At 47.4% G+C, this 23,408-nt stretch overlaps 1 protein-coding gene across 1 annotated transcript in view; it reads right to left on the bottom strand.

Annotated features, from left to right (window-relative positions):
- PIAS1 (protein inhibitor of activated STAT 1) overlaps nucleotides 1–22,900 on the bottom strand; it is a 50,945-nt gene extending 28,045 nt beyond the window's left edge. The window contains exons 1-2 of the mRNA XM_015414598.1: nucleotides 22,456–22,900; nucleotides 1,279–1,363 (exon numbers count right to left, since the gene is read on the bottom strand). Of these exons, the coding sequence (XP_015270084.1) occupies nucleotides 1,279–1,363; nucleotides 22,456–22,897 (527 nt within the window). The 5' untranslated portion in view covers nucleotides 22,898–22,900. The remainder of the gene's footprint in view (nucleotides 1–1,278; nucleotides 1,364–22,455) is intronic.
- Between the last annotated feature and the right edge of the window lie 508 nt (nucleotides 22,901–23,408).

A 23,408-nucleotide genomic window follows, 5' to 3' on the forward strand; every position in this document is an offset into this window, starting at 1 on the left:
TGGCCACTGTGTGACACAGAGTGTTGGGCTGGATGGGCCTTTGGCCTAATCCAACATTGGCATCTCTTATGTTCTTCTGTCTGGGGCAAGGGATGCTCTGCCTTCTGGGTGCTTGGGAGGGGGGGTCAACAGTGGGAGGGGCTTCTACTGTCCTGGCCCCACTGATGGACCTCCTGATGGCCCCTGGTATTTCTGGCCACTGTGTGACACAGAGTGTTGAACTGGATGGGCCACTGCCTTGATCCAACATTGGCTTCTCTTATGTTCTTATAGGAACTCTGTCTGGGGCAAGGGATGCTCTGTATTCTTGGTGCTTGGGGGGGGGGGTCAACAGTGGGAGGGCTTCTAGTGCCCTGGCCCCACTGCTGGACCTCCTGATGGCCCCTGGTGTTTTTGGCCACTGTGTGACACAGAGTGCTGGACTGGATGGGGCATTGGCCTGATCCAACACTGGCGTCTCTTATGTTCAAGCAGAAGGCCTCCAGTACAATTCCCAGCACCTCCGGTTAAAAAGGACCAGGCAGGAGTGAGAGACCTCCGCCTGAGCCCCTGGAGAGCGTCTGCCAGGCTGAGTAGACAAGACAGACCTTGATGGACCAAAGGCCTGATTCGGTAGAAGGCAGCTTCATGCGTGTTCATGGGCCAGTTGTGTGACTACCAGGCTTACTGGTGCTTCCGTACGGCAGTCGGCTCAGAGCTCCAGAGTGAGAGAAGGCGGTTCACGACTTCTTCTGTGCGCTGCTTTAGGAGAGGCCGCTCAGACCACAATGCAGGCAGCCAGAGCCAGGAATGTCACTTGCCTGTCTAGACTCCCTTTCTGCGTCGTATCAACAGCCTCCCCTGAGCTCCTGCCACGTTCCCTGCCTTGTATTTCTCCCCAATTCCACCCTCCCTGCATGCCTCTTAAGAAGACTTTAATAGCTGCCACCAGTGTTCCCTCTAAGCTGAGTCGGTGTGAGCCAGCTCACAGTTTTTTTAGCCTCCGGCTCACACATTTTTGCCTGAGCTCAGGAAGGAGGGCCCCGGAGCAAACTGATTGATGCAGCAGCCCAATCGCTCGCTCACAACTTTAAGCAAGGCGGGATATAAATAAATAAATAAATAAATAAATAAATAAATGCCAGTGGCTCACAAAGTAGAATTTTTGCTCACAAGGCTCCACAGCGTAGAGGGAACGTCACAATGCATCCTGAAAATAAAATAAAATAAACCTATACAGAGCGAGAAACAGAGAGACCTACTGCACTGGAAGGTGTTTTAAAGACCACGGCCACTTACATGGAACTGCTGATCTGCTGCACTTGCTGCGGTGTGAGGGCAAACGCAAAGCAGGTTTCTCGAAACCGCTGGCTGTTGTCTGACGCTGCGGGGAAAGAAGGCAGACTTGAGTGGACACGCACAAACAGCATCCCAAAACATCCATTCGATAGACAGAAGGGCTCACCTTGTCTATTAATTCGGGGGAATGCCGGGGCATTTGTGAGAGTCACCAAGGCACATCAGAAAATTCAGGGAGACTTAAGACCAGAGCTACGTTTTTGTCTATCATCAGGAAGAAACCGTATGGAAGAGCAATCTCTCTTTGGGAGATAAAGACTCGCAGCTTTCCAAAGAAAACAGAAGGCTGTTTCAAGAGACGCTTTTGAAGATGCAGGAGCAAGATGTACAAGGAATTGACATTTTTACAACAATGACGTTTGACACAGAGCTGAAAACGGAAGTCTTAAGGACTACAAGATGGAGGGAGCCCCGCTGAAAGCTTTGAAAAGGCAGCTGGAAATCTCAAAGTATCGATACAGCTGACGGATTCTGGCTTGAAGCCACCGGCTAACACCACCTGGGCATCAACACATCACCAATGTTCCCTCTAAACTGTGGAGTCCTGTGAGCAAAAATTCTACTTTGTGAGCTTCTGGCATTAAAGTTGTGAGCAATCGATTTGGCTACTGCCTAAATCAGTTTGCTCTGGAGCCATCCTTCCTGAGCGAAGACAAAAATGTGTGAGCTGCAGGCTAAAAAACGGTGAGCTGGCTCACACTAACTCAGCTTAGAGGGAAGATTGCACATCACACCAGCATTCTAAAAACCAGCCTGTTTGTTAAAAGAGTATCTCACACCATTAAAAAACATTTTAACGTTTAACTACGACTTATTACTACGTGGCGCTCAGAGTAAAAGAACTTCTTCGCTCATTCACGGGCTGTCTCAAATTCCTTTTTCTCCCCTAGTGCAAGGCTTTCTAACAGTCTGTAGTTTCACAATAACGGGACTTTGCAGTACCAGGCAATAGATGGGATCACAATACCCCCCCACACACACACACACAAAAAGATTAACAGCTAAAACTTTCACTGTTCATTCATCTGCCGGCTTCAGGAACAACTGCAGTTATCATGACAGTTAATATTATACCTTTCACTGGGCCATACATCTCATCAAAAAAACAGCGTCTGCCAAATTCTGCCACCTGGCATATTAAAAAGAAGAAGAGAAGAGATTGGATTTATACCCTGCCCTTCACTACCCAAAGGAGTTTCAGAACGGCTTACAAACTCCTTTCCCTTCCCCTCCCCACAACAGACACCCAGTGAGGTAGGTGGGGCTGAGAGAGCTCTTGACAGAAACTCCTCTTTTTCAAGAACAGCTCTGACAGAACTATGGCTTGCCCAAGGTCATCCAGCAGGTGCAAGTGGAGGAGTGGTGGGAAATCAAACCTGGTTCTCCCAGATTAGAGTCCGCGCACTGAACCACAACACCAAATTGGCACCAAAAATCCATCAGATCAACATACCAATGCCAAACTGCCAGCCGTCATCTGCAAACCAACCCTTTTTGAAGCCCACCAGTTCTGCTTAGCTCAGATCAGAGGGGGAGGAGGAGGGTATAACTAAAAAATCATTTGCCTTTTCACAAGCCTTTACAACACACGCTGACGAGCTTCCTTTCCTCACGTGCAAACTAAAAGGGACACAGATGTTATTTTTAGTTTAGTTATGTTATCTATGGATTTAGGCCCATTTACTGCTTATTATTGGGGGGGGGGAGACTGACGAAAACACAGTACACTTGTCAGGGATACTCTAGGCCAGGTATGTCCAACAGGTAGATCGCAATCTACCAGTAGATCGCGGAGGGGTCAGAGGTAGATCACCAGCCCCACAGTTAAAAGAAAGTTATAACTCAATAAAAAATTTAAAAAAAAATGTCTGCAATTATTTCTGGATCATCGTCTCTCTGTTTTGTTTTTGCTTATTTTGCTTACCAGTCAATGACAGAAGGTGCATTATAAATGGGGAGGGGGGGGTGGAACCCAACTTTAATGGGTTAAAATCTAATTTGAGACTAATTTGAGACTTTATTTTCATGGTGGTAGATCACCGGCACTTTGGTGGACATGCCTGCTCTAGGCTGATCCTGTGTTGAGCCCGGGGGGTTGGTCTAAATGGCCTCTGTGGCTCCTTCCAGCTCTGATTCTATGATTCTATGACGGCACTTTAGACACACACACCATTGAAAAAGGCAGGTTGTCTTAACATTCGCATATAACATACAGTAATCCACTAATAATTTTTAAATGTATAACACTGGGAGGCTTGTTTTACATTCAGAGTCATCTAGTTTTTGACTAAATATGGTACTTAAAACCCCCCAGAATTTTAACTACCATAGAAGATTAGATGTTAAAAAACCCCAGGATATCATTTCAGGAATCGCCCTTCCACACACACACACACACCCCCCAACAAGCACTCATATTTAAGACACCCATACCCCATCAAGTATTTCCCACTAAACAGGAGCTTTCTCATTTGAGAGAGACCACTTGGCACAAAAGACACCCAAGCAAGACCCATGGCTGTGTGAGGATGTACGCCTGAGACACCCACTGATTTAGCTAACATGTGATATCTTACGGACAACCCCCCCCCCCTTATCTATGGCGATATAACCTTCATAAGGCAGGGATCTGAAGAAGAAGGATCTGAGACCGCGTGCGGGTAGGGCGAGGTATAAACGAAATAAAATAAATAAATAAAAAATAAGAGGATCCTGGCTCACAAAAATTTCTGCCTCGATAAAAGCCTGAGTCTTCACGATGCCACAAGACTCTCTTTGTTGTTTTGGCTGAAACGGACTAACAAGACAACCCTTCGGGAATCCGCGCAAACAGAGGAGCCGAAGAAAAGACGATATAAATAACACATTTATGTAAATTATGTACTTTAGGATTGAGAAATGCATTTATAGCCACAGGAGAGAAACGTCTGAAAACTAGTCATGTGTAATATTACATGTCAGCACGCACACACACAAAAAAGGAAGTTAAAAAAAATATCTTCCCGCCATGGTTAACTGAAGCTAGAGGAGATGTGCCTGTATTTCCTTCAGCTTAAAAGCGTGTATTAAATATGCCCTGCTCTCCCTTGGTAATAGCCAGTGGCTAAATATAGCAATGCAATCTTTCTCTGGTAAAATGTTCCTTGCTGTGTTGGAAAAAGCTCACCGATAATCATTCAGGAATGCTCTCCCTCCATCTTTCAGGAGGACCGTGCCTGTCAGGCTGCACTGGACTGCAACACTCCGTCTTAATGGCCATCTGCTCAATTTATTAGCTAAGAATCCATCTCCCCTAGCCAACCGGCCATCCCTAAATAAGCTAAGAGCTCACTGTGATTACTAAATGGATCTTGAAGAAACTAACCACTGGAGAGGGTTTATGGTACAATAAGCTCTGCCTTATTTGGAATAAGGAAGCGTCCTCCGTGAACTGATAAATCCATGCCTAATTTTAAACAAGAAAATGTTTGTCTTCCTGCTTAAACACTGAAGTAAGAACATCAGAGGAGCCCTGATGGATCAGACCAATAGTCCATCTAGTTCAGAATCCTGTCTCACGCAGTGGCCAACCAGTTCTTCTGGAGAGCCATTGGCATAGGGCATAGGGCATAAAAGCTGAGGCCTTCCCCTGAGAAGAACATCAGAAGAGCCCTGCTGGGTCAGACCAGTGAAGGTCGACCTAGTCCAGCATCCTGTCTCCCACAATGGCCAACCAGTTCCTCTGGAGGTCTAACAACAGGGCAGAGAAGCTGAGGCCTTCCCCTGAGAAGAACATCAGAAGAGCCCTGCTGGATCAGACCAGTGGAGGTCGACCTAGTCCAGCATCCCGTCTCCCACAATGGCCAACCAGTTCCTCTGGAGGTTCGACAACAGGGCACAGACGCCGAGGCCTTCATAAGAACATCAGAAGAGCCCTGCTGGGTCAGACCAGTGAGGGTCCATCTAGTCCAGCATCCTGTCTCACACAGTGGCCAGCCAGTTCCTCTGGAGGTCTAACAACAGGGCAGATAAGCCGAGGCCTTCCCCTGAGAAGAACACCAGAAGACCCCTGCTGGATCAGACCAGTGGTCCATCCAGTCCAGCATCCTGTCTTACACGGTGGCCAGACAGTTCCTCTGGAGGACCAACAAACAAGGCATAGAGGCTAAGACCTTCCCATGACATTGCCTCCTGGCATTGGGGTTCAAAGGTTGACTGCCCCTGAATGTGGAGGTTCCCTTTAATCGCCATGGTTAGTAGCCACTGTCAGACCTACCTTCCATGAGTCTAACTAATCCCCTTTTAAAGCTGCTCATTGCTGTGGCCATCACTACATCTTCTGTCCAGCGAATCCCACATTTGAATCACTCTATGTGTAAAGCAGCATTTCCTTTGGTCCGTCCTGAGCCTACTGCCCATCAGCGTCATGGGATGCCCTTGAGGAAGTAGTAGTCATATAGATGGCCCTTGACAAATTTTCTCATTTTTCAGTCAGACTAATTTTTCAGTTTTCGGGGTTTCAATTACATTATCTACTAAGTATTCCTGCCACAAAACCTAATCCTAACCTCTTCACAGTTTCTTGTAATCTTATTAAAACCATAACAAATGTGCATGCAGTACCCATGTCTTCTTGCATGTCCCTTGGACTGCAAGAAGATCAAATCAGTCCATCCTAAAAGAAATCAACCCTGACTGCTCCGTGGAAGGCCAGATAATGAAACTGAAGCTCAAATACTTTGGCCACCCAATGAGAAGGGAGCACTCACTGGAGAAGAAGACCCTGATGCTGGGAAAGATTGAAGGTCAAAGAAGACGGGGACGGTAAAGGATGAGATGGTCAGACAGTGTCATAGATGCAACGAACATGAAATTGAGCCAACTTCAGAGGACGGCGGAAGACCGGAAGGCCTGGCGGGAGCTGGTCCATGGGGTCGCGAAGAGTCAGACTCAACTGTGCGACTGAACAACAACAACAACGCATGTCAATAAGCCAGGGCCCCACAAAACCTGCAAGGGAGGGAATTCCCACCTGACCCCGCCCTCCCATTTTCCCCTTCCCCATTTCTCCCCCTTTCCTTTGCCCCTTTCCTTTGCCTCAATCAGCCCCCTTCTTCGACAGCCCTCCTGTCAATCAGCCGGGCATCGAAAGGAGAGTCCCAGCGCATTCTTTTCACTGATGCGGGGGTTGTAACTAGACACGTAAGGTTCCAAGGGTTTAAAAAAAGAATCAGGAGGAAAGGTTGTGGGTTTTGTTGTTGTTTTCCAGAGACGACAACCCTCCCCCCCATTTTTCCCAACAGAAAAAACCTGACAATTTGAGGGGATTTTGAAAAAACCTCCAATGAAATATGTTTGGTGTTGTGGTTAAGAGTGGCAGACTCTAATCTGGAGGACCAGGTTGCCTGATTCTCCGTTTCTCCACATGTAGCCAGCTGGGAGACCTTGGGTCAGTCACAGTTCTCTCCAAACTCTCTCAGCCCCGCCTACCTCCCAGGGTGTCTGTTATAGGGAGGGGAGGGGAAGGAGACTGTAAGCCACTCTGAGATGCCGAGAGAAGGGTGGGGCATAAATCCAATCTCTCCTCCATCTCCCTCTTCTCCTCTTTTAGAATGAGTAAAATGCTTCCTAAGGCAAGGGTTTTCATGCTCAAACTGTCTGAGGACCTTATTAGATTTTCCAGTGGGAAAGCTGGGAAATTTGAGAAAGCATGGGGGAAAAAAACTGTTATACTGCAGACATATACAATATTTTCAAGAATGCTTAAATGTAAATAATTTTGGCGGTCAATATATTACAATGTCTTTAATGATAATGTACTATTAAAGAGTCCATTGTTTTCAATGTTGTAAAGTTTAGCTTAATATCCAGACATTCAGGTAGTCCTATCTATTGTGACTGCTCCACTGTAAACAGTTTCTGCTCAAATACACTTTATTTTGCTTACTACAAATTACAGAATTTGTTTTCTACCTTCAATTTTTTCCCTACCTTCCAGATAGCAAAAATTAAAGACAGATGTGCTCTGGTAAAATAAGGTCCAGCAGTTTGAAAATATTTGGGTGTACCTTAGAGATGTAAAATTTCCGGAAATTTTGACGCTCGGGAAAAATTCCGGGTTTTTCCCCGTTTTTTTCCCCCGGAAAAACCTGGAAATTTTTGGAAAAATTGAAAAAATGCTACATTAGCATTTCTTTTGTCTTTTCTACATTGAAAGTCATTCTGTTACTTTAGGAACATAAAATATGACTATAGATATTTTTACTTGGCATGAAATTATCACAACTAGCATATTAAAAATAGAGTGTATCCAAACAATTATTACAAACAGAATATCCACCCACCTGCAAAAACAAAACTGAAACCTTTTTATTTTCTTCTGACAATAGCACCTCCGTAAAAGAAGAAATGCATTTTCTTGCATTGGAGAGTTCAGTTTGTAACCTAGGACTTGCTTGTCCTCATTGCACATAAATTAGATCAATCTGATACCATATATATATTTTAGAAATGATTTGGAAAATATTTGAACACCTTGTCTTAAAATATTTTATTCATCATGTTAAAATAAAACATTCCATAATCAATTTTTGCTTTTGTTTTCTTTTCTTTTTCCAATTTTTCGGAAAAAAACAAAAAAGGCTTCAGGGAAAAAACGGGGAAAAACGGTTTCCCCCCGAATTTTTCTGGGTTTTTTCCGGGCCTTCACATCTCTAGTGTACCTGCAATTTTTCTCATAGAAAACAAAGGTATTTATACTTTTACATTAGATAAAAATGGCAAATGGTATGATTTTATAGGCCTATTAAGTTATAAAAGATACACTTGAAGTTGTTAAATCGATAAATCGGTAGTGAGGATTGACAAAATAATATAATATTTTCCTATTTTCCAAAAAAATTCAGAAAAATGGAGAAACACTCCCTGCCCCCCGCTTCAAAGTTGCTGGAAATCTTTAGTTGGGACAGGCGTTCCTCTGTATCTTCCCCTAACTATACAAGGCCCCATAATGTTTTTTAGTCTGCATTCTGGAGCCAGTGTTTGGGATTAGATATATGATACAGGAGTAACCCCAGCTGAAATCACAAACCACAACAACGAAAAAGTTAACCCCCTACTAAGTTCGCACCAAGTTCTCATGGTTCCATTATTAATTGCATATTGCAGCCGGCAGGGAAAGCAACTGGTAAAAGAAATCCATTCATCCACCACCGCTGAACAGGGTAAAGTTAAGTATGTACGGAAACAAGCGACGACTAGAATTTCACGCACATTACTTCTTATGCAATGCAACACAATACCGTGATGTGAGATCATAAACAAGCTTTGTACTTCCACCGGGAATTGCCAATCAAAGCTACAGTCAAACCGTTGCTAAAAATACAATAAAATTTCTAAGTGTCACGACGACCTGGCACTTAGGATTTGCCAAGACCTGGTTTAGAGACAGCACACTATTATAGTACAAGCTACTACGGCGAGCGAGAGATGCACTGACACGATTGCGAGATTTCGGCACGTGGCATGACCAAGTCGTGCTGCCCCCACAAATGCACGTATTTAACCATGGCTTGCAGCTTGGCCACAGCGATTCCAAGATCGAGACTCCAAGAGAAAATGGCCACCTTTCTATTTCACACAGACATGCAAGCCAGTTTGAACTTTCAACCTGTCCTTTCACTCATCCCTCCAGATCTTTGGTAAGAGTGCTACAGTGGGAACAAGGCCCTTCTGCTTAGATACAGTGACTGCTACCTGCCATGGGCCCTTAAGAAAGGTCAGTTATGAACCGGACAGTTCTAGCTTTCAGTCCAGTAGCACCTTAGAGACCAGTAAGATTTTCGGGGTCCGAGTGCCGGACTCTCAAAAGCTCATCCCCTGGAAATCTTTGTTGGTCTCTAAGTTGCAAGGGGCCTTGACTCCTTGTGGGAGAGTGTTAGCTGACGGTCGGGACGTCCTGGTCGAGGTTCGGAAAAGGCGGAAGAACTTATCGGCTACAAAATCCCTGCAGTGGATGTTTCCGGCCAGGAGGTGGCAGTGTGGCGATTGACATACGGGTCCTAAAGCCTGGTCGACAAGCAGCTGTTCGGAAAATGACTGAGCCGAGCCAGAAGACGTTTACACTGTGCAGTAACGGCGTGTGCAATTAGATGAATATATGTTGTCTTCCCTATCCCCTATGAACATTGTTAGTCCCCTGTCTAAAATGTGTAACTGTAAATCGCTTTGAGCCCACTGGGGAAAGCGATTAATAAATTGAAAACTATTATTATTATTATTATTATTATTATTATTATTATTATTATTGAAGAATCTAACTCTCCTACTGCTGACCAGCATGGCTCTCCTCTGAAACCATCTTATGGGACATTTCTATGCATTTTGTTGAACGAAGCCATAATGTCTGCTTATAGAAATCTGTGCTTCTAAACGACCTCTAGAGGGGCATCAACCCTAAGGACTAGCGGATATTATAAATCTGTTCTTCAGAGCAGCTCTTGGAATAATACACCTATAAACATATGTTTAAAAAGGGCCGCGGTGGCTCAGAGGTTAGTTGGCAGTTCGAGACCCGAGTGCTGCGTGACGGAGTGAGCTCCCATCTCTGGCCCCAGCGCCCACCAACTTAGCAGTTCGAAAGCAAGAAACTGCAAGTAGATAAATAGGTACCACTTTGGTGGGAAGGTAACAGCATTCTGCGCGCCTCGGTGTTTAGTCGTGCTGGCCACATGACCACGGAGAAGTCTTCGGACAGCGCTGGCTCTTCAGCTTGGAAACGGAGATGAGCACCGCCCCCTAGAGTCGGATTTGACTGGTTTTCAAGCAAGGGAAACCTTTACCTTTATGCATATGTTTACAAATCTTACAGGCTGCTTTCCACAATATTCCACAGTTGGCAAAACAGCAACGATAATGCACAAAATCAAATATAGGAATTGTAAAACAGAAGCAGGATTATGGGCCAGGGATGTAAACCTTACCGATGACTCAAATATACAATATTTGCATATGTATATTTGTACATGGAGACCCCAGGACCATGGGGTTTGCAAAGCAAGAGATGAGCAGAGGTGCCTTCCTCTACATAGGAACCCCAGGCCCTTCCTCAGTGGTCTCCCACCCAAGGAAGACTGGGGTTGCTATGCAGAGGAAGGCAACGGCAAACTTCCTCTGCTCATCTCTTGTCTTGAAAAGCCCACGGTCCTGGCGTTGCCATGAGTCAACTTGACAGCACACAATTATTATATATTGGAGTCAAAGCAAGGCTTGCCTCCATGGTCCATAATCACAGTTGACTCAAATCCAAATGGAAGTTTTCACTGTCGTCAGAACCCACAGCTTACAACGAAGTACACGCATTCAGGAACGGTTATACTTTTATTGCAAAGCTATAGATGCTGGAGAAGACTCTTGAGAGTCCCTTGGACTGCAAGATCCAATCAGTCAATCCTAAAAGAAATCAACCCTGACTGTTCCCTGGAAGGCCAGATAATGAAACTGAAGCTCAAACCCTTTGGCCACCAAATGAGAAGGGAGCACTCACTGGAGAAGACCCTGATGCTGGGAAAGATTGAAGGCCAAAGAAGACGGAGACGGCAAAGGATGAGATGGTTAGACACTGTCATAGATGCAACGAACATGAAATTGAGCAAACTTCAGAGGACGGCGGAAGACAGGAGGGCCTGGCGGGAGCTAGTCCATGGGGTCGCGAAGAGTCGGACTCGACTGTGCGACTGAACAACAACAAATAGATGCAGTAACACAGGCACTGTTAAGAATGGCGGCAACCCATTGAACATAATAGGGCATTCGTATGCAACACCCCCCCCCCACGGCATGGGCCAATTAGCTACCCTCCCGCGCGCGGGACCAGCTATGAAACCATTAGGTGGCGAAAGCTGGGAAGTAGTAGTCTCTCACGGTGGATAGGAGTCTTCCAGATAATACAACCTCGAACACAACATCCTCCTGCACATCTGTAGAGATAAGCATTGCGGCACAGGCAGAACAGCAGAGATAGGAATGCAATAGCAATTAACCAGACACAGAATGAACTCCCCAACCCCCATGGCAGCATAGCTGACAACTGTCCTCTGGACCACCAGAACGCCAGCATGCAGGAGTGCTACCCAGTCAGTTTCACGGAGGGTCATACGTACAACCACCTGACCGCTGGGCAAAAGTGGAGGGTGTGCTGTGCACTTGATGAGATAAGCTCCTGGTTCCCGGGGAACGAGTCCACACCCTGCATACTAAGGCTGCTGACCCGGTGAAGCAGAGACCTAGAGAGGGGTACAGACAAGACTTTCAGGGACCTGCTGGAGGCCTCACACGGCCATACAGATAGAGACACTGCCAGGGAGAACGAGGATCTCAGGGTTCGGAAGGAGACGGAAATAATTGCTCAGGTGGGACTCGCTCCTCAGATGGCAAACCTATATCCTTTCCAGCCAAGGATACTCCTCTGGGGATGTGTGACTCTTGACAGGGGGCAATGCGACCTTCTGGAACGTAGAGAGAGGAGTTCTTCACGAATGTTCCTTGCTTGCCCAGGGCAACAGATGAAGATGGAGTGCACTGTCTAGACGGTCTGTTGGCACCTCAAGAAGCTGTTGGTCATGGGGCATGTTGGTGCTCATGTCGAGATGCCTAGTCGTGCAGTCTTGAGGTTGCCAGGCAGATGATGAAAATCCAAGGTAGCATTCTCACAAATGCTGCCTGTTCCACAGTCGGGGCCCGACAGGCAGGCAGAGACTAGGGTGTCTCAACGGGAGTAAAGGTTCAGAAAAGGGAGGATTGGCTCCAACCACTGCTTTTTTGTTTGTGAAAAATGCAGGCACTTGGGCAAACAGAATGGTTCCCAGCTCGAACACCTGGGGACCGCCATCAGAAATAACCAGCAGCAATAAAAACTCCCACGAGAGCTCTGATAAGGGCGCGGCAAAACTACAACAAGCTGCCAAGCTTGAAATCTCTGCATGGCTATATTATGCGCCCCTGGGAAAATGCTTTACAGTGAGGGTGTCCAGAAAATGGGAGGCACGTAACATGCTGCTTTATGATTGGCAAGGTAGCCAACAGTTCCTTAAGATGCTGGGACTAAGAATTGTTTGCAAAAACAGCACCTGTGGAACTGAGGCTTCCTTTGGGTTTTGGAACTTGTTCCTCCTGTGCCACCTCCCTCGGGGTGGTATCATAAATGAAGCCGCCACCTTCTTCTCCTTGTTCAGCTTATCACTGAATATCTTAGGTTCCAAGAAAGGCAGAAGAGGCCAAGTTTGTCTTTGAAGATCTACCTGCCTGCCAAAATTCTAGTTGAACAGTGTGCCTCGCACTGATGGCAAAGGCCGCAGCCTCAGAAGTGTACCCAAGATTCTAAGCTGGCTGTTTCGTTTTGTTCCTCGTTTATACATTTTTATTGTTTTTATTTATGGTAGGAAGAGACAAAGGATTTGGACACATATTCTAACGATCACTTTGCTGTGTAGAAAAGGCTACATAATTTATAACAATCAGCACTTCATGAACAGGAAAAGCCCCATGATTACTGAAGGCAGTTTGGTGTAGCGGTTAAGAGCGCAGACTCTAGTCTGGGAGAACCAGGTTTGATTCCCCACTCCTCCAAATGCAGCTGCTGGTATGACCAGGGGTCAGTCACAAGTTCTTTCATAGCTGTTCTGTCAAGAGCAGTTTTCAAGAGAGCTCTCTCAGCCCCACCTACCTCACAGGCAATGCTCCCTCTAAACTGTGGAGTCTTGTGAGCAAAAATTCTACTTTGTGAGCTACTGGCATTAAAGTTGTGAGTGAGCAATTTGGCTACTGCATACATTAGTTTGCTCTGGAGCCATCCTCCCTGAGCTAAGACAAAAATGTGTTAGCTGGAGGCTAAAAAAGTGAGCTAGCTCACACTAACTCAGCTTAGAGGGAACACTGCTCACAGGGTGTCTGTTTCGGGGAGGGGAAGGGAAAGGAGATTGTAAGCCGCACTGAGACTCCTTCTGGCAGCGAAGTGCAGGGTATAAATCTAATCTCCTTCTCCGCCTAACAGTTTCCTCCAGCTTCTCTTTGTCTGCACCAGAAAACTCACACCTTTTCATTATTCTTGAGGAACTGGAACGTTGGCGTGCACCTCACATCACGCTGCGGCCACGTCCTGCGCATCGTCCGCGTCAATTTCAATCAATATCACATCTGGGTACTTTTGAGCTGCGGTGGCTCAAGTGGTTAAGACGCAGAACTGCAGGCTGTGGAAGGTCAGTAGTTCAGCCGTTCGAGACCCAGGTGTGCCGCATGACAGAGTGAGCTCCCGTCTCTGGCCCCAGCTCCTGCCAACCTAGCAGTTCCAAAGCAAGACATTGCAAGTAGATAAATAGGGACCACTTCATTGGGAAGGTCACAGCGTTCCGTGCACCTTGGTGTTTAGTCATGCCGGCCACATGACCACGGAAACATCTTCGGACAGCGCTGGCTCTTCGGCTTTAACACGGAGATGAGCACCGCCCCCTAGAGGCGGACTCGACTGGCTTTCGAGCAAAGGAACCTTTACCTTTTTACCTTACTTTTTGCAAAGACTATGAAAGACAGGCTTAATCATTTTGCACGGCCCACGGCAAGTGGCAGAGAAGTCAACGACGACAAGCTTTTCAGTAGCACCACTTGACTGTGTGCCTGGAATTCAGTCACGCTTCCTACGGACTTAACCCCCCCCCCCCCCCCCCCCCCGTTCACTCGCGTCACTCACACCCGGATCCTCACCGCAATGGCCGATGAAGCATTCTCTACGCTGGCTGTTTTCTGGAGGCCCTTCTCTTAGCCTTCTGTTGCCCTTGGGAACCTCCCCTAGAAGTTGTGGGGCCATAACTGGAGACCCCTGGCACACACAGTAGCCTCATGCACCCTACAGAGAGGCAAGCTTATTTCGGTAGTCATCTTAGAGGAAACCTTTGCCGTCCTTGGGTGCGACAGCCTCTAACACTACCACTGCCACAGCAGCGTCACCCAGTGGAGTCCAAGCAACCGCTGAAGATGAAGACTCAAAGTGCTCCAGAGTTATCACCACAAGAACGGAGCTGGTCAATAACACAGCCTGGGAACCAGTTATCTCAAGCTGGAGACAAAGCGGCAGAAAAAGCAAAGATGGCCTCCCAAAGTGTCTTAAAGCCTTCCTGGTGGTGGCACCCACCTTGTGCAATGGCCTGCTAGACGAGTTGTGCAGAAGTCTGCAAGGCGGTTCCGTTGCAACATGCCTCTATTTCATTTTATTTTAATTTTATTAGACTTGTATCCCACCCTCCCCCCATTGTGGGCACAGTGTGGGTGCCAACATATAGGTCTGCAATTAATACAGATTTACAATTAAACCATATTATAATGATCCACTTAATTCAGTAAAATCACCAGCATTTAAAACAACAACATGCCTCGACAGACGATAGTGTGGTCCCCAATCCAGTTTCTAGGATCTGCAGTTACTGGAGGGGAGGCCAAATCAAAGTGGATGCCTGTTGCCTCAACTAAGGGCCCGGCGGAAGAGCTCCGTCTTGCAGGCCCTGCAGAACTGTAATAGGTCCCGCAGGGCCTTGGCCCTAGTTGAGGCAAGTCAGGCATCCCTAGGGCCAGGGACTACCAGGAGACAATGTTCTACGGGGCTCATATGGGGAGAGGCGGTCTCAGGGCTATTTTTGGGCAGGAAAAAAAAACACAGGAACGGAGTTCCGGCTGGCTTCAGAGTTGGCCACGCCCACTAAAGCCAAAACCTCTGCGTGTGCCTGGCTACAGAGGGAAGGCCTGGAGAGCGACACCCCCCCTGGTGACTCCAAGGCGGGTGGGCCGGGGGAGGGGCCTGGAAGGATCGGGGAGGGATTTAAATGCCTTCCTGTGCCTTCCCCGGCCTGTCTAAGGGCCGGCTTGCCCGGGCAAGCCAAAGGAAGACATGGGGTGTGGCCTAATATGCTAATGGGTTTCTGCTGTTGGGTGTGGCCTATTATGCTAATGAGTTCCTGCTGGGCTTTTTCTACAAAAAAAAGTCCTGGACGGTCTCAAAAATTAACTCCAACTACTGCTGACTTCTTCTTAGCAAGACTGCACTAGCTTTAGTCTCTGTAGGGCTACCGAGGGCTTATTTTGACTGGGCTGAATTATGTATTTATTTCGGTGAGAGTTTTTAGAGTCTGGGCTCTCACTTATTTTATGGCGATGGTTTTGATTGCTTCGGTTAGAATTTTCTTTTTTTAAATAGATCTGGATAGATGTCCATCAATGTATGAAAACGCCCATATCCCAAACATTTACCACTTATGCGTATGCAAGCTGACATGCACTGTTAAAAAACCCTCCCTCCAATGCATGACATGGATGCTATTCTGAAAAGGGCGCTCAGTCCCTTTGTGTTGCCGACAGTTTAAAAATGTACTGTTCCTACAGTGGAGAGGACGGAAAGGCTTTTTCCTCTGGTCACCAGAATTAAACTCCTATTTGACCCAACAGCTGGGCACATGGATTCCAAGTGTATACAAGTTCCTTACAGTTTGAAACAACAATTTGCATTCCAAGCCATGGAAAACAAATTCTGGCTGCCAGAAACAGGATGTGGGATTACATCACGCTGAAGGTTCTTGCCCTATTCTTTAGTCACTTCCGCTGGAGCATTCCCACATTAGCCACTCTCAGAGAGAAGAAGCAACTGCACTGCAACCACACTGGCCCAGCCTGTTTCTACACGTTTGTTTTCATTGGCAGAACCCTTTAAAAACTAGCCCAGATCTGTAAATACCTTCGTATCACTACATGAAAATTCCACAGAGAATCTGAGATTTTCCCATTCAGCAGAGACGCTAAATGGGTAACGTCCGTGTAACTCAAATGCCAAATATTTATTTTAAAGACACTTCAGAATCTGTATGGCTTTCTGTTTAGATAACTGGACTGATAAAACACATTAAAGTACATTAATAAAGTAGGACTACATAACCACTAGGTAGTACTAGTAATAATGGCAATGAAGCTGGCGGCATACACTATACAAGCAAAGGCAATAACCAACTGCTGTTTTATGTGGTCCAAGATGTGTTCCGGCGGTGCCGACGTCTGTGGCGCTGTCTCCTGTGGCCCCCTCACCGGTGGCAGCTCCTAATTGGCCTGGTGGAGGAGCTCCATTTTGCAGGCCCTGCAGAACTGTAAAAGGTCCCGCGGGGCCCTGATGTTATCCAGGAGCTCATTCCACCAGCATGGAGCTGCCACTGGCTCTTGTAGCGGCCAACTTGACGTCTCTCGGGCGGTTCTGTGTTCCTGACCTCAGCGCTCTCTGGGGCACATATGGGGAAAGGCGGTCCCTCAAATAGGCAGGCCTCTGACCATATAGGGCTTTAAAGGTCAAAAACAGCACCTTGAAGCGAATCCGGTAAGCTATTGGCGGCCAGTGCAGTGCCTTCAGGACAGGCTGCATGTGGTCTTGTATGGTGAGACCCATCGACAGCCTGGCCGCCGCATCTTGCACTAGCTGCAGCTTCCAAATTTGAAACGAGGGCAGCCCCATGTAGAGAGCGTTGCAGTAGTCTAACCTCGAGGTAACCATAGCATGGATCACTGTTGCCAAGTCATTACGTTCGAGGAAGGGAACCAACTGCCTAGTCAGCTGCAGATGGGAAAAGGCTGCCTTGGCAGTGGCTGCTACCTGGGCCTCCATTGTTAAGGGGTATTTGACACCCCTGGGTTAGTATCAACTGGAATATAACCCCCATCCCCCCCACACACACTGTTATTGCTACGTAGCTTAGACAGGACAATAATCACTTCCACTGAGCAGTCTCTGAATCCTCCTTCCAACAGAAGAGCCACTCACGTGGAAGGAACGCTCCTCGGGAGATGGTTACAACTAACAGCCAGAATCACTTCCAGCAATTAACAAAGGAGGCACAAATCCACCTTGACGTGCTCGCATGCAAATCAGAGCCAAGATGGCTTCTCCAAAAAGCCTCCTGAACGATCCCGGAGGAGAAACTCATACACAAACACGCACACAGACCCCTTTAAAATGGATTACTTTACAAGATCAGTCCATGTTTTTACAAGGCCGGGTCACGTGGATGGTTAGCGGAGCATAACCCTTTCTGAAACTGGGAGAAGCGGATGCTCTGAGCCCATTTCGCTTGGCCCTCTTTTAACACAACACTAACGGATCCTGGCCTGGATAGCTCAGGCCAGCCGGGGCTTGGAAGCTAAGCAGGGTTGGCCTTGATTAATATTTGGATGGGAGACTACCAAAGAAGTGCAGGACCTCTACTCAGAGGCAGACAACAGCAAGCCACCTCTGAATTCCCTTGCCCTGAAAAACCTATGCAGTCACCGTAATTCGGCTGCAACTCGGCAGCTTTTTCCTCCACCACCAATAGATCCTATGGGACAAAAACCAGAGGGACGTCATCTGGAAACAGCAATGTCCTTCCACCATGTTCGGTGGTGGTGGTGGTGGAGGAGGAGAAGATTGGATTTATACCCCGCCCTTCACTACCCAAAGGCGTCTCAGAGCGGCTCACAATCTTCTTTCCTTTCCCCTCCCCACAACAGACACCCTGAGAGAGCTCTTTCGAGGACTGCTCCTGAGAGAACAACTCTGAAAGAACTTGTGACTGACCCAAGGTCACCCCAGCAGCCACATGCGGAGGAGTGGGGAATCAAACCCGGTTCTCCCAGATTAGAGTCCATGCTCCTCACCACTACACCAGACTAGGGAGTGGGGGAACGCTGCCAACTGCAAGGGAGTGTACTTGACATATTTTATACATGCAGGCAGTTATGGGGGGGAACCAGGAGAGATCGACCCCAGGGCTATTTTTGGGCAGGAACGCACAGGAACGGAGTTCCGGCTGGCTCCTGAGTTGGCCACACCCAGCAGGAACTCATTAGCATAATAGGCCACACCCAACAGCAGAAATTCATTCGGATTGGCTACATTAGAGGTGTGTGGCCTAACATGCAAAGGAGTCCCTGCTACAAAAAAAGGCCCTGGGTTTTGACAACAAACAAGGTAAGCAGAATAAGAAGCAAAAGGTGGGTGTGGCTGGATGACCACACTTCTGGCAACACGGGGCTGCGGCCTAATAGGCTAATAAGCTGTGGTGTCAGGGTGTGGCCTATTATGCTAATGAGTTCCTGCTGGGCTTTTTCTACAAAAAAAAGCCCTGATCAACCCACATTGCAGAATGAGAGTTACAGATGACTGCTTCCGGGCGTGGCAGACGCAGCACACAAGGAACATTCGTGTGGGTTGCAGATCCTTGTGTAAAGTTCTCCTCAGTGTTAATCTGCTCCCATCAGCGAACGGTAGTGGAAGTTGCTGTAGTTAAAGCAGCTATAACTTTGCAATGGTTAAAGCAACTGTGTCCCAGATACTCCGGTCCACTGAGTTCGGATTGGAAACCCAGACTTCTCATTAGAAAACCAGGCCTGTCAACAGCCCCCCCGGGGCCAGACGGAACATAAATCCCTCTAAGTTGGTTGCAGTCAACGCAACCATGGCCTTCTTATTAACGGCAGCACTTTGCGGGCAAAGAATCAAGAGGAGAGGTGCTGAAAACAGTTTAGTAGTAAACAGATAATTCCCTGCTATTCTTGGCTTCAGAATCTAATTTAGCTACCCTGTTCTCTTTGACGTTAAAGGAGTCGATGGATTGTCTTGCAGACAATCAAAGTCTGCTGTGCTTCTGTATGCGAAAGTGATAACATAATGTGCAGTAATCAGTAAAGGCAGAAATTGGGAGTTAAATAGACCTCTTCCTCCTCCTCCATTACATACATTTTAAAAAGAGATGTGGGATTCAGACAGCAGAACAGAGACACCTCGCTTCCCACAACCCATCCAAGAGGTGAGTGTTATCTCTCTCTCGTCCTCAAGAGAGACTTCCAGAAACCTTTTGATTTACCCAGACTTCCAGAAAGCTTTTGATGTTCACCTAGACTTTCAGAAAGCTTTTGATAAAGTTCCTCATCAAAAGTTCCTAAGTAAACTTAGTAGTCATGGGAAAAGAGGACAAGTCCTCTTGTGGATTAAAAACTGGTTAATTAATAGGAAACAGAATGAGTATAAATGGGCAGTTTTCACAGTGGAGGGTGGTAAGCAGTAGGTACCACAGGGCTTGGTACTAGGTCTGGTGCTTTATAACTTGTTCATTAATGACTTGGAGTTGGGAGTGAGCAGTGAAGTGGCTAAGTTTGCGGATGACACTAAGTTGTTCAGGGCGGTAAGAACCAGGGAGGACTGTGAAGTGCCCCGGAGGGATCTGTCAAGGATGGGCGAGTGGGCGTCAACGTGGCAAATGGGGTTCAACGCAGGCAAGTGCAAAGTAATGCACACTGGAGCCAAAAATCCTAACTATAAATACACATCGATGGTGTCCGAACTGGCAGAGACTGACCAGGAGAGAGATCTTGGAATCATGGTAAATAACTCGCCGAAAATGTGGACTCAGTGTGCAATGACAATTAAAAAAGGGAAATGCTATGCTGGAATTAGGAAGGGAACTGAAAACAAATCAGCCAGTGTACAGTTCTGGTCACCGCCCCTCAAAAGAAGATATTATAGCATTGGGAAAAGTGCAGAAAAGGGCAACTAAAATGATTAAGGGGATGGACCATCTTCCCTATGAAGAACGGTTAAAGACAACTGAAGGGTGACATGATAGAGGGTTACAAAATTATGCATGGGATAAAGAAGGTAGAAAAAGAAGTACTTTTCTCCATTTCTTGCAATACAAGCACTCCTGGGCACTCAATGAAATTAAGGAGCAGTAGGTTTAGAACACGTGAAATTCACTGCCACAGGAAGTGGTGATTGCTACAAGCATAGACAGCTTCAAGAGAGGATTAGATAAACATATGGAGCAGAGGTCCATGAGTGGCTATTAGCCACAAGGTATAGATGGAATACTGCCTGGGGCAGTGGTGCTCTGTATTCTTGATGCCTGGGGGGGGGGCAACAGTGGGAGGGCTTCTGGAGTTCTGGCCCTGCTGGTGGACCTCATGATGGCACCTCGTTTGGCCACTGTGTGACACAGAGTACTGGACTGGATAGGCCACTGGCCTGATCCAACATTGGCTTCTCTTATGTTCTTAAGAAGCTGGATAGAATCCCTAAACCATCTAAAACTGATGCACCTAAATATCAATTTAAACTACAACAACTAGAACAGAAGCAAAGCTAGGTGATTACAACACTTCAGAAGGAGATGGTATTAAAAAGTTACTTAACTCTACAGGCAAAATAAAGTGTACAACTTGAAAGCAATAAATACATGAGGATCCATTTCCCAAGAGGCCAGGAGCCAGATCTTTTGAGTCTCTAAAGGAAGCCACCTAGGAGCACTAAGAGCATTCAGGAAACCAGAATCCTTCTGGCACTCCAAAGGGTTCCAGAGGAAGAAAACCAGACTCTCTGAAGACTGGCTAGAACCCAGGCAGGAAGTGACAATTTACATAAGCCATTTGGCTTTCCAAACAAACATTTAAGATCTTTAAAACCTGGACATGCTCAAAATGGAAGCCACTTCAGGCCTTCCAATCCGTCTCTCTCAAGCTCACCTAAGACATGGGCAGAATGGCCACCCAGTCATCACAAATAAGGGTGTGCAGTCGGACCTACCTGAGCCAAGATTATACCTGAAAAATACCTTATCAGTCACTGCTCCAACCGGCGGTGGGAGGGGGAAAAATTAAAGTCATCTGGGGCATGATATCACTTCCAGGGGAAACCCAGTAGTGACGTTCCAGGGGAAACCCAGTAGTGGCGAATTGCCAAAAACTCAGAGGTGTCAAGCTCGTTTGTTATGAGGGCCGGAGGGACAGAACTGACATATGCGTCACTTTGTCAGGCTGGGCCATGTGTGCCATAAAATGTAATGCCAGGTACCGGAGATATAAACTTTTTAAAAGACACAGGCAAACTCAATTAACAATATTATTTTTTAATCAAAATACAAAGAAAAGTAATTGATTCTGTCAGACTCCCAGTCGAAGAAGAGATTGGATTTATACCCCACTCTTCACTACCCAGAGGTGTCTCAGAGCAACTCCTTTCCCTTCCCCTCCCCACACCCTGTGAGGTAAGTGGGGCTGAGAGAGCTCTTGACAGAACTGCTCTTTTTTCAAGAACAGTTCTTATCAGAACTATGGCTCGCCCAAGGTCATCCATCCAGGTGCAAGTCGAGGAGTGGGGAATCAAACCCAGTTCTCCCAGATTAGAGTCCACACACTTAACCACTACACCAAACTGGCTCTAAAGTTACACTCAACAACTCTCTTTTGACAGTGAAAGTTTATTGAGTTATATGCAAGATCCAGAAAGTCACTGTGTTAGAACTGAAGACTTTGGGCGGGTAGAAGCTTGTTATAGAAAATTCAAGCGGGTCCCATCCATCCCCCCAAGAATACGTCACATACATACTCCGCCTAACATTGCCATGCCAACCAGGAGAGATCTATGTCCTGGTAATCTAGAGTCCGAGATGGCACAGGAATGTGTTCAAGGCCACCTTCCCCTGGGAAAGCGAAAGGGGAGGAGGAAGAGGATGACTTGTGGAATAGTTACACCTTCTAGAAGCAAAGGTCTCGATCACTCCCGCAGACACTCAACCCCACCCTCAGGAATGCCCTCCCCCCCAGAATTATGGCAACCCAAGTAAGCCCAGCATAGCGGGGCTTGACAGATTCCTAGCAGTGAAAGCAACTGATTTACTGGGGAACCCACAAAAGCCTGGCTCTCCCAGGTCCGCCCCCTCCCCCAGTTCTCATCCCTCTTGCGTTACCCACAGAAGCCGCGGGCCTGGGGGGAAAGCCTGACAGAGAGGCTGTTTCCAAAACCTACAGGGGGCGCTTTTTGTGCTTCCACGATCCTTTCTCCCTCGCGGGCTGAGAAAAGCACCAGTTGCTTGCGGGCCAGATAGGAGCCCTGGACAGGCCATGTGTCTGACACCCCCGACACGCAACGGTGCCGATTTCACCATGCCCCCACACCCGAAGCTCCTGCTGGGTACCAGATACGCCCTGGAAACCCTGCTGTCATTCTATGTACAACAACAGCATCTGATTTATTCATTTATTTATTTATTTATTTATTTATTTATTTAAAGATGCATGAAACTTTACCTAGACTGGTCGGCTTTATCAACTCGTCCAGCAAGTCGTAAAAGGGCAGCTTCTGAAGCTTTATATCCGGGTGCACGGGGTGGAGTGCTGAGGTAAGGTGCGGCAGTTCCAGTTCGTGTTTGGGTCCCAGGAGAGAAACGGGAAGCAAGGGGGACGTGGCGGGGTGGCCGTCGTAGGCCAGCTGTGGAATGGTCGTGGGCGACAAGGCCGCCGGCAGGGAGCTCGAGTGGACGGCGGGGAGGGAGAGGTCTGCGGAAGTCATGATCTTCTGAGGGAACCGGCGCCTGTACAGCTCCTTGATCTTCATCTGGACGGCGGGGCTGCAGCCGGCCTTGAGCAGGTGCAGCGCTTTCGTGAGGAGTTCGTGTTTGCGGCCGTGCTTGTTCCTTCCCGCGTATCCCAGCAGCACTTGCAGCTCAGAGACCCGAAGGCTCATCACCATTTGCTGGAGGACAAACAAAGAGACAAGGACAATTATTACTATCACAGTCCCGTCGGCGTACGTGGCACTGTGCGCTTTACACTTTGGCTGAGAGAAGGCGGACTGAGGAGCCAGGTACCCTACGTTTATAAAAATGGGGGTGTCACAGTTCAGGTGGGGTGTCACCTGATGCTGCCACCACTCTGGTTTTAGGATCCCTTGAGAAGGCCCAGAGCCAGCCTCCCAAGACCTTCAGACCTCCCTTACTTGGCCGAATAACAGGCGTGAGGACCAGGCAGAGTAAACAACAAATAAAAGGTTTATTTGTACAGGAGGTCAGCCCAATATGGGAAAACAAACAAGGTGCAAGAACAATAGCAATACGTGGGTGAAGGGGAAAGAAACCAAATGCCCTAATGCAACTAGACTCACAGTCCCTAGCTCACTGTCTCAGTGGGGCCTGAGTCTGCTCACCCTCCCTCTCAGGGTGAAGGTCTCTCCCAACAGCAGCCTCCCCTCTGGCCCTGCTCTC

The sequence above is a fragment of the Gekko japonicus genome, unplaced genomic scaffold, assembly GCF_001447785.1.
Source record: "Gekko japonicus isolate JY-2015 unplaced genomic scaffold, Gekko_japonicus_V1.1 scaffold698, whole genome shotgun sequence".
NCBI lineage: Eukaryota > Metazoa > Chordata > Lepidosauria > Squamata > Gekkonidae > Gekko > Gekko japonicus.